Source organism: Budorcas taxicolor, chromosome 8 (assembly GCF_023091745.1).
Source record: "Budorcas taxicolor isolate Tak-1 chromosome 8, Takin1.1, whole genome shotgun sequence".
NCBI lineage: Eukaryota > Metazoa > Chordata > Mammalia > Artiodactyla > Bovidae > Budorcas > Budorcas taxicolor.
Genome location: NC_068917.1, coordinates 28,827,851 through 28,843,934, shown reverse-complemented (window position 1 = coordinate 28,843,934; position 16,084 = coordinate 28,827,851). Strand labels below are relative to the sequence as shown.

The following is a 16,084-nucleotide window of genomic DNA, read 5'->3' as shown; positions in this document are numbered from 1 at the left end:
TAAGTTACTTTCCCACTCTGTTTCACACTGTGCTTGAAATATAAGAATCAAGGCAGCATTGCTCCACTCCTATGTAGGTTCATTTACAGATAAGAATTTTGAAAATAATTTCACTGCGGTTATAGGGAAGCACATCTGAGTAGTCTTAAGCCAGCCATGCTGGGCTTTACATGGATGAAGCTGGCATAAATTCTGAAATGGCCTCACTGTAGCTTCTGAACATATTGAGGCCAATTGCAGCTTGACCACAGTGAATACTCCAAAGATGGAACCAACTCCTTCACTCCTCACTTAAGAACTGGGCACTACATTTTCCTGATATCTTTACATTTCAAAACTTATAGAATTACTGAAGGAGTTGTTGTTTTGTTATCTATTTTTAAAGATGTCTGTATTATTTTAGGGAAGAGGTACACATAACTACATTTTTAAAATTTAGCACATACACAGCACAGTATTACATAGTTGTGCTTTTCAAGCCTTTGCCTAAACATGTGTTTGCAATTGTTAGTTGGAAGTACAAAATCCTCAAAGAAAGTTCATGCTAATAACCAAACTTTGGAAAGACAGGATGGATTGTGGGGACATTGTGAAGATAAGCTCCTTCAAATGTCTCTACAGTTCTTATCTTATTTTGCCCATGACAGTAGTTGAAGTAGTTTAGGAGTATGATATTAGATTTCACTAGAACTGTCGAGATACAACTCTATAATTTAGTTTGGATTTGAAATTTTTTTAACTTGAACATTGCAATGATAAGATTAAGGATACAAATGAGTTTGCCCACAAAAGTGATGAAGACTTGTGACTTTGTTAAGCCTTATCTGGACAAAGCACAAATGTTATATTAGATGCATTTAGAACTCAGCTGCTTATTAGCTAAGTGACCTTGGTAAGATTCATGACCTCATCTATAAAACAGGGATACCTTACATTGTTGTCCTGAGAATAAATGAGATGTGTGTCTTGTGCCTGATACAGGCCAGGGCCAGGCAATAGCAGGCACTCACTGTGGGCTATCTCTGCTGCCCTTCGTGTCAACCCTCCTCTTCCACCACATGCATGTACACCAACCTTGTTTCTGTCGGCTGATTCTGTGCTTCTGTTTCTGTTTCCTTAGTTGAAGTGCTAGCTAGAAAAGGGAGTATGTTTAATTATCAGTTAGCAAACATTTATTGAAGTCTTATAATTTGCCAAGCACTGTTCTAGTTGCTTGGAAAACATCAATGAAGCCAAGATACAGAACCTCACCCCTGTGCATCTTACATTCTAAGGAACTTATGGACTAACACAGAGGTTATTCATGACGTTTTTCCTGCTACAGTTATCCCACAGTTGTATTTTTTGTGATTTGGATGAAGCATATTTATTGAAAGTGGGAATTATTTTGGAATTGAAATTCTATAATATTAGTAGTGCAGCACCTTCCTCTCTCTCTCCTTCTCTTCTTCCTCCCACCCACCATCCTCCCCTCCCTTCCCCTCCCACCCTCCCTCCCTTTCCCCTCTGTCCTTCCCATCTTTCTTTCTCTTTGTATATTTCAATATATTTGAACTATGAAAATGTCTTTACCCATGCTACATTTTTTTCCTTCTTAGCCTGATTCAAATTCCAGTTTGGTTCCTGTCATCAGAATGGATCTTCATCTCATCTTTATCTTCGTCTCAAGGATGAAGGAGGCTGACTGGATGATGAAGGGCCCCACCCTGCATCCCTTTAGCAGTAGGCACCGGGTTAAATTACACATCTCTCTTTTTTGTTAGATTGTTGGCTGCGATCACCAGCTGGGAAGCACCATCAAGGAGGATAACTGCGGAGTCTGCAACGGAGATGGGTCTACCTGCAGGCTGGTCCGTGGGCAGTATAAATCCCAGCTCACCGCAACCAAATGTAAGACACTCCAGAGATGGGGCCATCTCTGGGCCTTCTGATTTGTCATAGTCCCCTGGCTTAACTCCCTGCAGCAATTAGGGAATGACATCTCCAACCAAATGAAGCCAAATATGAAAACCCTGTGGGAAGAAAGTTAGGTTCTTTTTTTGTGGATTAGTTTAGGTAAGACAAGTCAGGTCACCCACTTCAATCCCACAGAGGAAACCTTTTCTTTAGAGGCACATTAGAAGGAAATTAGGCATAGATCTGAATATATTCAACAAGAAAGCATGAGCTTGCTATCCAGTGTGAGAACTGGCTACATCCTGACCCCTCACTAATTCATAGTCTGGCAGAATAGCAGAGAGAGGGGCAGATTAGACCAAATGCTTTCCTGCCACTGTGAAATCACGTGGTCTTCACTGACAAAGTGACCTTGGATCAGTGCTGATCACATGTTTCTCCAGAATGGATATTGGGCAGTGACTATGTGAAGCCAGTTACAGACTGTTGTGTCCTAATCTCTCTGTAGCAGCTGAATACTTGTGTGCCTGCTATACGTGTATGTGCCGGGAACTTTACACGATCATTTCATTTAATCCTTATAACAACGTTGTAGCAAGGTACTGTTTATCCCCATGTTATGAATGAGATAACTGAGGCTTAGACAGATTAGGTGACTTTCTCAGAGTTCCACAGCTATGAAGTATAAGAGCCAAAATGTCAGCCCAGAGTCTGATTCCAGAGCTTAAACACTTATTTGTTCCTCTTGATTGTCCAAAATTCTGCTGTTCCCAGAGTGTTTGTAAAGCAGTTAGATGGATCAAAGTGAGATACTTTAAGTGCCTGCCCAGCTGGGTCCTCCTAGGGTAGATGGTATATGTTCTTGAGATACCTGACCCAACAACAGACTCACCCAGCAAGCTAGATCATTTTACCATACATGATCCTCTGTGACTCACTGTTCTAGGCACTGCAGCAGAGAGAGATAGAAACAAAACAACCCTTGTACTCAAGACCATGCACTTGTTAACATTTATTTATTTTTAATTTAAGGTTGATTGCTTTACTGTATTGTGTTGTTTTCTACCAAACATCAACATGAATCAGCCATAGGTTTATCCATGTCCTCTCGTCCCTGAACATTCCTCCCATCTCCCTCTCCACCCCACCGTTTCTAGAATAACTTGACCTTTCTTGGCATATTTTCTCAATTTTTCCATTGTCTGGAATCCTCCAAAAGATCCTTAATGAGGACTTCTTTGTACATGTCTCCTGTGATTTGGGAAACAGGAATGAATTTCTTTACTGACTGTGGTTTTGTCCTCTTAACTGTTGACTAGTTGGAGGAAAACACTTGATGTATGGGGGGTTTGTGGCTTTAAACTACAAGGGACTTGTAGTTGCAGGGGGGAAAAAGAAGCACTGTTTGCTGGAGAACTATTCCGAGAAGACAGGAAAAGGCAGCTCACCCAAAGGGCTAGCCTCTGGGGAAGAAGAGGAGGTGGGAAGAAAGACTAGGAACTTTTAAATACAGGAAACATCAGAGGTGCCAGCTTAGGAAACTCTCCCCTTTCTAACACACCTCAGGCAGTGAAAAATGTGATTCTGAAGAAAAAAAAGAAAAAAGACCTGAGCAGAGAGAATGATGAAGGGCAGAGTAAGTTAGACGTTGATGTAGTGCGTTCAGGTGAGATTTATTTTTCCTGTGATCATGTGCTGGTAGTTTCTTCTATAAGATGAAAAATTAAACAATTTAGAAGATGAAAACCAGCGAAGGGTGGAGGCATAATTCTTTTGTAAATCTCTGAAGTCATGGTGGGATATTTGCAGAAAAAAAAAATTACATTCAAAAGGTACTTAGTGATTTTTTGAAGTATAAAATTTATTAAAACCCTACAGCATTTCTTATTGAAAAATAGAAGTAAAAGATTTCTTTGATAGAGCTTTTCAAGGAATACTAAAGAGTTGAAGTCTTTCTAATTATTGGTGTTACATAATTGAATCGGTGTTTGTTATCTAAGAATCTAAGGACTTCCATGAGGCACAAAAAGAGATGACAGACATTCGTGCAGTGACTGCTGTAGGGCAACTTCCAGGGGCATGTTTTCATGATGAGAATCCTTCCTTTATTCTCTCACATCCCTCTGCCTTCCTGTCCTCGTAGAAAAGCCTGCACACTCTGCTCAGATAGATATTCCCCCTACCCTCCTGTTAAAAGGTGATCGGGGCCCTTTGGAGCCTGAATCACTGGAACAAAGTTGGAGAAGCCCTGAAAGGATGAACTGCAGCCAGTTGAGAGCCATAAGTCATCGCCAGGTCTGCAGACAGATACCTCAGTGAACAGTGCTCTATTCAAACCAACAGTGGGTAAATCACATAAGACACAAGCCAACGATGATCCATAATGACAAAAGGCGACTGATTCGTTTACCTTAGCACTGACGATGCCTCATGACAAAATGATTTATATCAATAAAGCCCAGCCTATGCATGCACCTCACCACAATCTATAGCAGATGCTGAACAAGCTGCCTCATTTATGTTTTCTCCACCCCCAGAAGAACCTTGCACCCTATATATACAGACTGTGAGATGACCAACAGGCAGGGGAGATGAGACTGCTCTGCAGAGCCCAGTGTACCGGCCAGGTGAGCGGCTCTCCACCCATGAGGCCTGGAGGAGTTCTGCCAGGTCTCTCCCTGCTGCTGCTAAGTCGCTTCAGTCATGTCCAACTCTGTGTGACCCCATAGATGGCAGTCCACCAGGTTCCTTCATCCCTGGGATTCTCCAGGCAAGAATACTGGAGTGGGTTGCCATTTCCTTCTCCAATGCATGAAAGTGAAAAGCGAAAGTGAAGTCGCTCAATCATGACCGACTCTTAGCGACCCCATGGACTGCAGCCTACCAGGCTCCTCCGTCCATGGGAGTTTCCAGGCAAGAGTACTGGAGTGAGGTGCCATTGCCTTCTCCCTACACTCTAACAAAAGACACTAAAAGCCAGCCACACAATCTTCTCAAACTCCTTATAGCCATATCCCCCACACTGAATTCATTTTCTTCTGAACTTACACCCAGATTTTCCCCGTATGCTATCAAACCTCAGGGGAATAAAGAAAAAAAAAATGGAGAGTGGAGAAAGACCATGGTGGAAAGTGCCAGAAGGAAAAGGAGAAGTAGGAGAAACTTATCAAGTGGCTGCCATTTGCTGATGAATGAAAAACAAACCATCTTTGTAATAAAAGATATTATTATTACCTAATACAAATGCAGAAAACAGATATAAGCTGCACCAAGGCTGAGCACTGAAGAATTGATGCTTTTGAACTGTGGTGTTGGAGAAGACTCTTCAGAGTCCCTTGGACTGCAAGGAGATCCAACCAGTCCATTCTGAAGGAGATCAGCCCTGGGATTTTTTTGGAACGATTTCTTTGGAATGATGCTAAAGCTGAAACTCCAGTACTTTGGCCACCTCATGCAAAGAGTTGACTCATTGGAAAAGACTCTGATGCTGGGAGGGATTGGGGGCAGGAGAAGAAGGGGACGACAGAGGATGAGATGGCTGGATGGCATCACTGACTCGATGGACGTGAGTCTGAGTGAACTCCGGGAGATGGTGATGGACAGGGAGACCTGGCGTGCTGCAATTCATGGGGTCGCAAGGAGTCAGACACGACTGAGCAACTGAACTGGACTGAAGGCACTCTTGCCCTCCTTTTGAAGGAAAAGGCTGCCTACTGAGAGCCTTCAGCCTTTCCATTTTTCCAGATCACTTTTTCCTACTTCCCCAACCCAATGAAAAAATTATCAAATTTAGCTTATATTAACTTACTTTTGATTTTTGAAATTAAAAACTCATTTTTTCTCAAATTTTTTGAACTTTTTATTTTGTATTGAAGTATAGCTGATTAGCAATGTGATAGTTTCAGGTGGACATCAAAGGGACTCAGCCATACGTATACATGTATTCATTCTCCCCCAAACTTTCTCCCATCCAGGCTACCACATAACATTGAGCAGAGTTCCATGTGCTATATAGAACAACCTTGTTTGTTATCCATTTTAAACATAGTAGTGTGTACCTGTCCATCCCAATCAAAATATTACTGGCTTGTACTATATTGTGTATTCTCCATGTATACTCAGAATACACTTAGATCCAAAACCAGCCTATTTGATATCAATCTGATGTCTCCAGTTTTGCAGACCTGTCAAATGTATCTGTGTGTTTTGAAAATATCTTGGTATCTGAAAGTTCTCTCTCTATCTCCCTTGGGTGGTGAGAGCTAGATAAACTAAATTATATCAAGATAAAATGAAGCTCCTAATACCCAACTTTCCCTCTCAGACTGTGCTTATGCTGATTTATAATGGCTATGAGTAAATATATTCTGGGGTTATCATGCTGGCTCAAAGATATTGAGATAAAGGATATTTATAATAAAAGACAGGCCTAATATTGTCAAGTAGAAAATACATATGAATTTTTTTTAGAAAAAGCACAAAACTCTAAAGAAATTTCACTTTGTATCTGACTTCAGGCTATACTCACAAGTCACTTATTCACTCATTCAATAGCAATTCACTCATTCATTTATTCAGCACCAAATATTTCTTGGGTACCTGCTATGTGCTGAGGAACTGTTATAGGTGCTGGAAACACAGGAAAGAGCAAAACAGACCAAAGTCTATTTTTTTCATGGGGCTTACTTACTAGTGTTAGGGGCAGGCAAAGAGACTAAATGAATAAATTAATTAAATGTGTATGTGTCATGTGGTGATACATAGAAAAAAGTAAAACAGAGAAGGAAAAAAAGTAGACATAGAAAAGTCATAGGAAAAAGTAAAACAGAGTACAGAAAGAACTAGAGACAGGGACGGACTGGCAGCCAAAGGTACTGGAGGGAATTGCAGCTTTGAATAGGTTAGTAAGAAAACATTCGCTGATAAGATGGCATTTTGAGCAAGGATCTGAGGGAGATACAGGTAGAGTCACAAGCACGAGGCAGGGGGAAGGAAATTCCAGGCATAGAGAAGAGCATGTGCAAGGGTCCTAAGGTAGAGACATTCTTGACATATTTCTTGATGTGTAGAGAAGCTGATGTAACTGAAGTAAAGAGAGTTTAAAGACTAGAGGAAAAGAAGAAGGCAGGACAACTGTGAGGAGGGATGAAGAATGGTACAGATGTTGTAGGATTTTATAGGGACTTGGGCTCTTAGTCTGAATAAGAAGAGAAGTTACAGGAAGATTTTGAGCAGAGTAGTGACTTCATTTGGTTTATGTTTTAAAGTATCACTCTATATGCTCTGTTGAGAATAGACTATGGTGGGTCTAACTGTGGATATAATAAGAGCAGTCAAGAAGTCCAGCTGGGTATGAGGATGACATGGACCATGGTAGTATATCTCATGCTGGGTAAACTGCATTTCTTAGAGTCCAAGACACCATTGATTGAGAGATGTGCCATTATTTTATGTACCATTAAGTGGGGGAGGAGGGGAAAGCCTCTGTTGAAATTAAGAAACTATGACACAATGCCTTCTGACCACTTAGGGATTTTTGTTGTTCAGTTGCTCAGACAGGTCCAGTTCTTTGTAATTCCATGGACTGCAGCATGCCAGGCTTCCCTGTCCTTCACAGTCTCCCAAGGTTTGCTCAAACTCATGTCTCTTGAATCAGTGATGCCATCCAACCATCTCATCCTCTCTTGTCCCCTTCTTCTGCTGCCTTCAGTATTTCCCAGTATCAGGTTCTTCTCAGTGAGTCCACTCTTTGCATCAGATGGCCAAAGTATTGGAGCTTCACCTTCAGCATCAGTCCTTCCAGTGAATATTCAGGGTTGATTTCCTTTAGGACTGACTGGTTTGATCTCCTTGCAGTCCATAGGTATCTCAAGAGTCTTGTCCAGCACCACAGCTTGAAAACATCAGTATTCTTTGGCACTCGGCCTTCTTTATGGCCCAACTCTCATATCCATGCATGACTACTGGAAAAACCACAGCTTTGACTAGACAGACCTTTGTCAGCAAAGTGATGTCTCTGGTTTTGAATATGCTGTCTAGTTTTGTCATAGCTTTTCTTCCAAGAAGCAAGTGTCTTCTGATTTCATGGCTGCAGTCACCATCCACAGTGATTTTGGAGCCAAGAAAATAAAATCTGTCACTTTTTCCATTTTCCCCCAACTATTTGCCATAAAGTGATGGGACCAGATGCCATGATCTTATTTTTTTGAATGATGAGTTTTAAGACAGCTTTTTCACTCTCCTCTTTTATCTTCATCAAGAGATTCTTTATTTCCTCTTGGTTTTCTGCCATAATAGTGGTGTCATCTGCATATCTGTGCTCTGCATTCTTGTCATCACTTGATATTGTCAGTATTTTTTATTTTAGCCATTCTGACTGGTGTGTAGTGGTATCTCATCATTGTTTTAATTTGCATTATATATATATGGATTTTGTATATATAAATAATGGCTTATGATTTTGAACATATTCTTAGGTTGTATTAGTTCCCAGTTTCTGCTGTAACACATAACCACAAACTTAGTGGCTTAAAGCAACACAATTATTTTACAGTTCTGGAGAGTCAGAAGTCTATAGTAGGTCTTGCTGAACTAAAATCAAGGTGTTAGCCAGGCTGTATTTCTTCTGAAGGGTCCATTTTCTTTGATTTTTCAGTTTTTGAAGGCTGTCTACAAGCCTTGGCATCTTCAAAGCCAGTAATAGCATCTTCAGATCTTTCTGACTCTAACCACCTGTTCTCTCTCCCTCTTCCAGTTTAAAGAAGTTTTGTGGTTATATTTGGCCTACCTAGATAATCTAAGATACTCTTTCTATTTTAAGGTGAGCTGATTAGCAACATTTTTCATCAGCAACCTTAATTCCCCCTTTTCATGTAACATATTCATAGGTTCTGGGGCTTAGGATATGGACGTCTTTGGCAAGAGGAAGGGTGAGGAATTATTCTGCTGGTCACACATGTGCTTATTTCCTCCTTGATGTAGTATTAATTAAAGTTACTTGCCAGTTTTTAAAACAAGCTTTTTTGGTTTCCTGCTTTTGAGTGTTGAGAGTTTACATGTGCTGAGAACAAGTCCTTTGTTGGATTTGCAACTTAAAAATATTTATACCTTCTTTTTTCAAAGTTGCTCAACTTTATCTTTCACAAAGCAAAAGCTTTGAATTTTGATGAATACCAGTTTATTTTTCTCTTTCTATGGATGGTGCCTTTAATATTATATCTAAGAACTCCTTGCCTAATCCCAGGTCACAAAACTTTCTTCTGTGTCTTCTTCTGGAAGAGTTATAGTTTTATGTTTTACCTGTAGATCTAGGACCTCTTTTCAGTTAATTTTTATATAAAGTATAAGTTTTATGTGTAGGTTGAATTTTTTGTTTAAGGATGTCCAATTCTTTCAGCCGTTTGTTGAAAAGTTGATCTTTTCTTCCTTGAGTTGTTTTTAAAACTATCAGAAATTCATTGTCTGTTTCAGTGTGGGTCTGTTCTGGGCTCTCTCTTCTAATCTTTGTGCCAGTTCTTTCACCAATACTACATTGTCTTAGTTATTGTAACTTTAAGCCTTAAAATCAGGTAGTTTGATTTCTCTAATTTTATTCTCCCTTTCAAACTCATTTTGGCTATTATATACTAATTCCTTTGACCTTCCATATAAATTTTACAATATGTCCTTATATACAGAAAATCTTGCTGGGACTTTTAATTTTCTTAATTCTATAGGTAGATTTGGAGGGAATTAATATATTTTATATGTGATGATATCAACCTATGAGCGTTTCATGTCTAGGCATTTATTTAGATCTTCTTTGATTGCTTCATCAGTCTTTTTTTAATTTTCAGCATATATTTCAGTTAGACTTATACCTCTTTCAATACTTTGCAGCTATTACAAAGGACATCATATTTTCTATTTCAGTTTCCAGTTGTGTATAACTAGTTTATTTTGGCTATTTTGTGAACTTGCTAAACTCACTTAATAGTTCTGAGAGTTTTTTAATTTTCTGCATAAACAATCATGTTGTTTACAAATAAGGATGGCTTTAGTTTCTCCATTTCTATTTGTAAACCACTTATTTATTTATGGCCTTACCATACTGGCAAGGATGTCCAATGCAATGTTGAACAGATATGGCAAGAATGGCTATTCTTAACTTACTGTCAATCTTAAGGGGGAAAGCATTCAGTTTTGCACCATTGAGTATGATTTTAGCTGTAGGTTTTTTGGTAAATGCTCTTTATCACCTTGAAGAATTTCTGTTCTATTCCTAATCTGCTGAGCATTATTCTCTTGAATGGATGTTCAATTTTGTCCAGTGTTTTTTCTACCTCAACTGATATGATCATGTGAAAGTTCCTTAAACTTTTATTATAATGGATAACATTAATTGATTTTCAAATAATCAACCTTGTATTCCTGAGATAAACTCAACTAAATCATGATGTGTTATTCTTTATATGAATTACTGAATTTGATTTTCCAGTATATTGTTTGTGAGTTTTTAACATCTATGTTCATGAGAGATAGTTGTGCATTTTGTCCTTTTTTTATACCATCTTTGTCTGCTTTTGTTATCAGCATGATTCATACCATGAATTGGGAAGTCTGTTCACTTCTCTTCTGTTTCGTGGAAGAGAATGTGTTTAGTGGAACAGATTGGTGTTATTTCTTCTTCATGTGCTTGGTAGTATTTACCAGTGAAATTCTTTGGACCTGGAGTTTTTTTTGTTGTTGTTGTTTTTATTTAAGTTTTTCAACATAAGGAATAGCGTTATAGTAACTGTTTTATTTATTTTTCTTTTTAAGTATGAGTGTATTTGAGGGAGTTACTTTGCACGCTGGGTAATTTTTGACCTAATTTCAGACACTGCAAATTTTATCTTCTTGGATACTAGATATTTTCGTATTCCTGTAAATATTCCTGACTTTCGCTCTAGAAGCAGTTACTTGGAATCAGTTTGATCCTTTTGGTTCTTAAAATTTGATAGATGCACCAAAGCCACATTTGGATTAGTGGTAACTAATGTGCCCTGCTACTGAGACAAGACCCTTCTGAATACTCAATGTTCCATGAATTATTTAATTTTCCAGCCTGGCTGCTGGAATAATATATTCTCAGTCATAGAATTTGTGTTGATTCTATTTTGTGTTTCCCTGTTTGTGTAGTTCTTTTCCTGGCCTCAGTCATAGAATTTGTGTTGATTCTATTTTGTGTTTCCCTGTTTGTGTGCTTTTTCACATGCATGTACTGAGATTGTTTTTTCACATACATGTACTGATTAGTATATTGGACACCTAAAAGGAATGGTCTTAAATCTCCAGAGTTGTCTATGTATTACTCTCTTCTCTCTGGACACAGAGGGATAACCTGTCCTTCAAGCTCTAGTCACTTTGATGTCTTTGGACCCTTATTAGCTTTGTCTTCTTAGCTCAGGGAAGCCTCCAAGCTCTATCCAAGTTCCCACTTCCATGGATGGCCTGGAAAAGTCTTTCAAGGCAGAATTCTGGCTGGGCAATGTTAAGGTTCTTCTCTTGTTTTCCTGAATCCCAGAAATTGCTGTCCTTTTTTGCTTAATATTCAGAGTCTTGAAAGTCAATGTTTCATACAGTATTTTTCTGACTTCTTGATTGTTTCAGGCAGGAGGTTAAGCCTGGGCCCTGTTCCTTCATCTTGACAGGAAACAGAAGTTTTGACCCTGGGTTCTTGATTCAGTTTTGCACTTATGTAGAAGTAGCCTGCTTTCGGCTCCCACTTTGGAAATGTTAAGTGCTTTTGATTCCTTATCTCCTTACAACTCCCACAACAATTTGATTCCAAGAGGTTAAACACCGTGTTCCACTATTGTCTTGTCTTCTTCTAAGCTGCTGACATCCATTTTGCAAATTTGATGTATTGCCTGTTTTGATGTTGGTTGGTACCTATGTAGGCAAAGATAACTGTGATAGGGATACTACCTCTGTGAGAGAGAATATAAATGCTATTGACAGTGCAGTGCATTCTGACTTTATATATATACATATATCTATATTCTAATGTGAACAATTGTTCCTCTTAGAATCAATTAAATATGATATTTTGACTCTAGTGACAATAGGACTTTGTAACTGATTAGAGGTAAAGGTGAATTCAAGGGTATCTCCAAAGTTTTTGACCTAGGCATCTGTAGGGATGAAGTTCCTCCGCTGGAGAGAAGGCTACACTTTGTCTGGCCTGTCCAAAATGCATCCTTCATTGTGCAAGTGCTGATAAACAGTAGGGGTGGGGAGAGGTTTTGAAAGACTCAAACCCTCAGTCTCACCTTAGTTTGTTGTATATATTTTAATAATAATAAAGTTGTCATGAAGAGAAAAACAAAAAGCCATTCAAATCTCCTCAAGATTGGCAGACTATTGGGAATTCCCTGGCAGTCCAGTGGTTAGGACGCCACACTACACTGCCAGGGGTGTGGGTTGGATCTCCCTGGTTGGGGAACTAAGATCCTGCGTGCCATATCGTATGACTAAATATTAAAAAAAAAAAAGAGATTGACAAACTAGTTTTTCACTTAAGTATGGTTAATTTACAATATTGCGTTAGTTTCTGGTATACAGCAAAGTGATTCAGTTATGTGTGTGTGTGTGTGTGTGTGTGTATGTGTATGTGTATGTGTGTGTGTGTACTGTGCTTAGTCATGTCCCACTCTGCGACCCTATGGACTGTAGCCTGCCAGGCTCCTCTGTCCATGGGGATTCTCCTGGCAAGAATACTGGAGTGGATTGCCATGCTTTCCTCCAGGGGATCTTCCCAACTCAGGGATCAAATCCAGGTCTCACACATTGCAGGTGGACTCTTTCCATCTGAACCACCAGGGAAGCCTATATATGTATGTGTGTATATGTGTAATACACATATCATTTCATATATGTGTATATATATTCTTTTTCATATTCTCTTCTATTATGGTCTGTTATTGTATTGAATGTAGTTCCCTGTGCTATATAGTAGGACCTTGCTATTTATCTATTTTGTATGTAGTAGTTTGTATCTGCTAACCCCAAACTCCTAATTTATCCCTTCCCCATCCCCTTTCTTCTCTGTTAACCGTAAATTTGTTTTCTACATCTGTGAGTCCGTTGTCTGTTTTGTAAATAAGTTCATTTGTGTCATATTTTAGATTCCACATATAAGTGATATCATATATTTGTCTTTCTCTGTCTCACTTACTTCACTTAGTATGATTTCAATATCTCTGCATGTTGCTAAAAATGGTATTATTTCATTCCCTTTTATAGTGGTGTAGTATTGCATTGTTTTCGTCTATGTATCATACATCTTATTTATCCATTCATCTGTCAATGGACATTTAGGTTGCTTCCATTAGCACATTATTTTTATCTGTAGCCAACTATATTAACAGTGGCTCTTTCATTTAAAAAATAATAATAAGATTAACTATCAGCTTCATAAGCTTACAGAGAAGAATCTCTAAAAGCATGAAACTTACCAACAGATCTAAAAACAAGACAAGCTCAGATATCAGGATGGGAAATCCTGTCTTTTAAAAAATTATTATTGTCAATTTTTCTGATACAGCAATGAATCACATGAAAAAATCCATGTATGACAAAATTAAAAACAAATATAAAAGGTTTATTGAAAGATGTGAAATATGCATATATTTGTAGATTTTTGAGGAAATATTTTAGGTAAAATTCTTGAGAACAGTTTTTTTGGGAAAGGTCTTTTACATCCTATAAAAGTGAGATGACAGAATTTATGATTCCCATGGAAAACTTGTCTCTTTAACTGAGAGAGATTATCTAATTTCTGAAGGAAGTCAGAATTGTTTACTAATAACCTAAAATATGTTCTGATCATTGACATCATGGTTCTGTCAACAAAGCCAGAACAGATTAGAGCAGATTCATTTGATCATAGGGCAGTGTGCCTTCGTGGGAAGGTCATCCAAGAAATGCACAGCATGGTAAGAAAGAATGTAGCCACCCACCTTACTAGCCATACCAACCAAATTAATCGTTCAGAAGGCAGGTGGTAAAACCAGCCTTCTCACACATTTTCTAGTGTCTTTTTTTAACCATTTTTAATTGAAGTATAGTTAATTTGCAGTGTTGTGTTAGTTCTATGTATACAGCAAGGTGATTCAGTTATACAAACACACCCATATATATATTCTTTTTCAGATTATTTCATTATAGGTTATTGTAAGATATTGAATATAGCTCCCTGTGCTATATAGTCCTTGTTATTTATCTATTTTATATATAGTAGTGTGTATATATATATATCCCAAATTCCTAGTTTATCTCCCTCCCCCACTTGCTATCCCCTTTGGTAATTATAAGTTTGTTTTCTGTATCTGTGAGTCTGTTTCTATTTCATAAATAAGTTCATTTGTATATTTTTTAAGATTCCATATATAAGTGATATTACATGATGTTTGACTTATTTCACTTAGTATGATAATCTCTGGGTTCATCCATATTGCTGCAAATGGCATTATTTCATTATTTTTCATGGCTAAGTAATAGTCCATTGTGCATTGGAATCTTCTTTATCCATTCATCTGTTGACAGGCATTTAGGTTGCTTCCGTGTTTTGGCTGTTGTAAATAGTGCTGCAGTGAACATTGAGTTGGTGGTGATTTGGTCGCTAAGTCGTGTCTGACACTTGGGACTCCATGGACCATAGCCTGTCAGGCTCCTCTGTCCGTGGGTTTCTCTAGGCAAGAATACTGGAGTGGGTTGCCATTTCCTTCTTCAAGAACACTGAGTTGCATGTATCTTTTTGAATTATGGTTTTCACTGGATATATGTTCAGAGTGGAATTGCTGGATCATATGGAAGCTCTATTTTTAGTTTTTTAAGGAACCTCCATACTGTTCTCCATAGTGGCTGTACCAGTTTACTTTCCCACAACAGTGTAGGAGGATTCCCTTTCCTCCACTCCCTCTTCTCCAGTATCTTAAACACCTCTCTGTGTACCATACAGTATTAGACAGCAAGTAGAAGAATCTTCCAACCCATCCCTAATTATTGAGAATTTATCATCAAATGAGACAACTTTTAACACATCTATAACTCAAAGACTGGCTTTTTATCAATATGTGGCAAATAAAATTAATTTTTTTCCTATCTTACTTTTTGCCAAATGAAGAGCACCATATCTCAAAGTATATTCTGAGATGTATCAGCCAGTGTGGAAAGACAATACATAAGAAGTTTCCATGGGTAAACACATTGGGAACACACTAGTTAAATAGAGTGAAATGGAATTATTTGGTTCAGGGATCTTAAGAAACTAATGTGCTTGGGAACTTCCATGACTGGAGTATGGTATGTGGTATTTCCCTGCATATTTTATCTTAGGTCCCTTTTGTAGGAACCATCATGGAGGACTGATGGTTTGTCTTCTTTGTCACCGAATATGTACGTGATATGTGGACTTCCCTGGTGACTCAGCAGTAAAGAGTTTGCCTGCAATGCAGGAGATGCGGCTTCGATCCCTGGGTTGGGAAGATCCCTTAGGGAAGGAAATGGCAACCTACCCCTGTATTTTTGCCTGGGAAATCCCATGAGCAGAGGAGCCTTGTGTGCTTCAGTCCTTGGGGTCACAAAGATTCAGACACAGCTTAGCAACTAAACAACAACATGAAGCTTGATACTAGGAGACACTCAGATAATATCTATGGAATAAAATAATGAATTTGGCAGTTGCCTGATGACCTACCAGTTGTCTGTTCACCCTTTATAGAACCATAGGAGGATAAGTAGGGACTCTTCCTACATCTGATGCTGTGCATTGCTGACTGTTCAAGTTGGCACTGGCCCGAATTCTTCATTTTTCTCTTTGACATGGCAAGGGCAGCGGGCAATCTGGAGACATTCCATCTTGCCTGGTCTACTCTCTCCATCCTACCCTCTTCCCCCAACAACCTTCTAGGCTCTTCTCCATCTTCCTTGGGGAATGTACAAAGGTGACTGTGCCAGCCAAAAGCTTGAGTTAATTGGGTTAATGCTCCCACATGTGGAAGTGAGTCACTTCTCAGCAGAACAAGAGGGACACTGCTGAGCCATGTGGGGGTCAGAAGCCCACTGCTGAGCACTGCAGGGCCAGAGAGCTTTCCTTTTACTTGCACTTTACTTGACCTATGGATAAACAAAGACTTTCTATTTCTAGATAGCCCATTGTTTTAAC

The 16,084-nt window shown here is 38.8% G+C and overlaps 1 protein-coding gene across 1 annotated transcript in view; it reads left to right on the top strand.

The window, feature by feature from the left end:
- Positions 1 to 16,084, top strand: part of ADAMTSL1 (ADAMTS like 1) — a 1,100,541-nt gene that overhangs the window by 787,134 nt on the left and 297,323 nt on the right. The window contains exon 6 of the mRNA XM_052645042.1: positions 1,764 to 1,890. Within this exon, the coding sequence (XP_052501002.1) occupies positions 1,764 to 1,890 (127 nt within the window). The remainder of the gene's footprint in view (positions 1 to 1,763; positions 1,891 to 16,084) is intronic.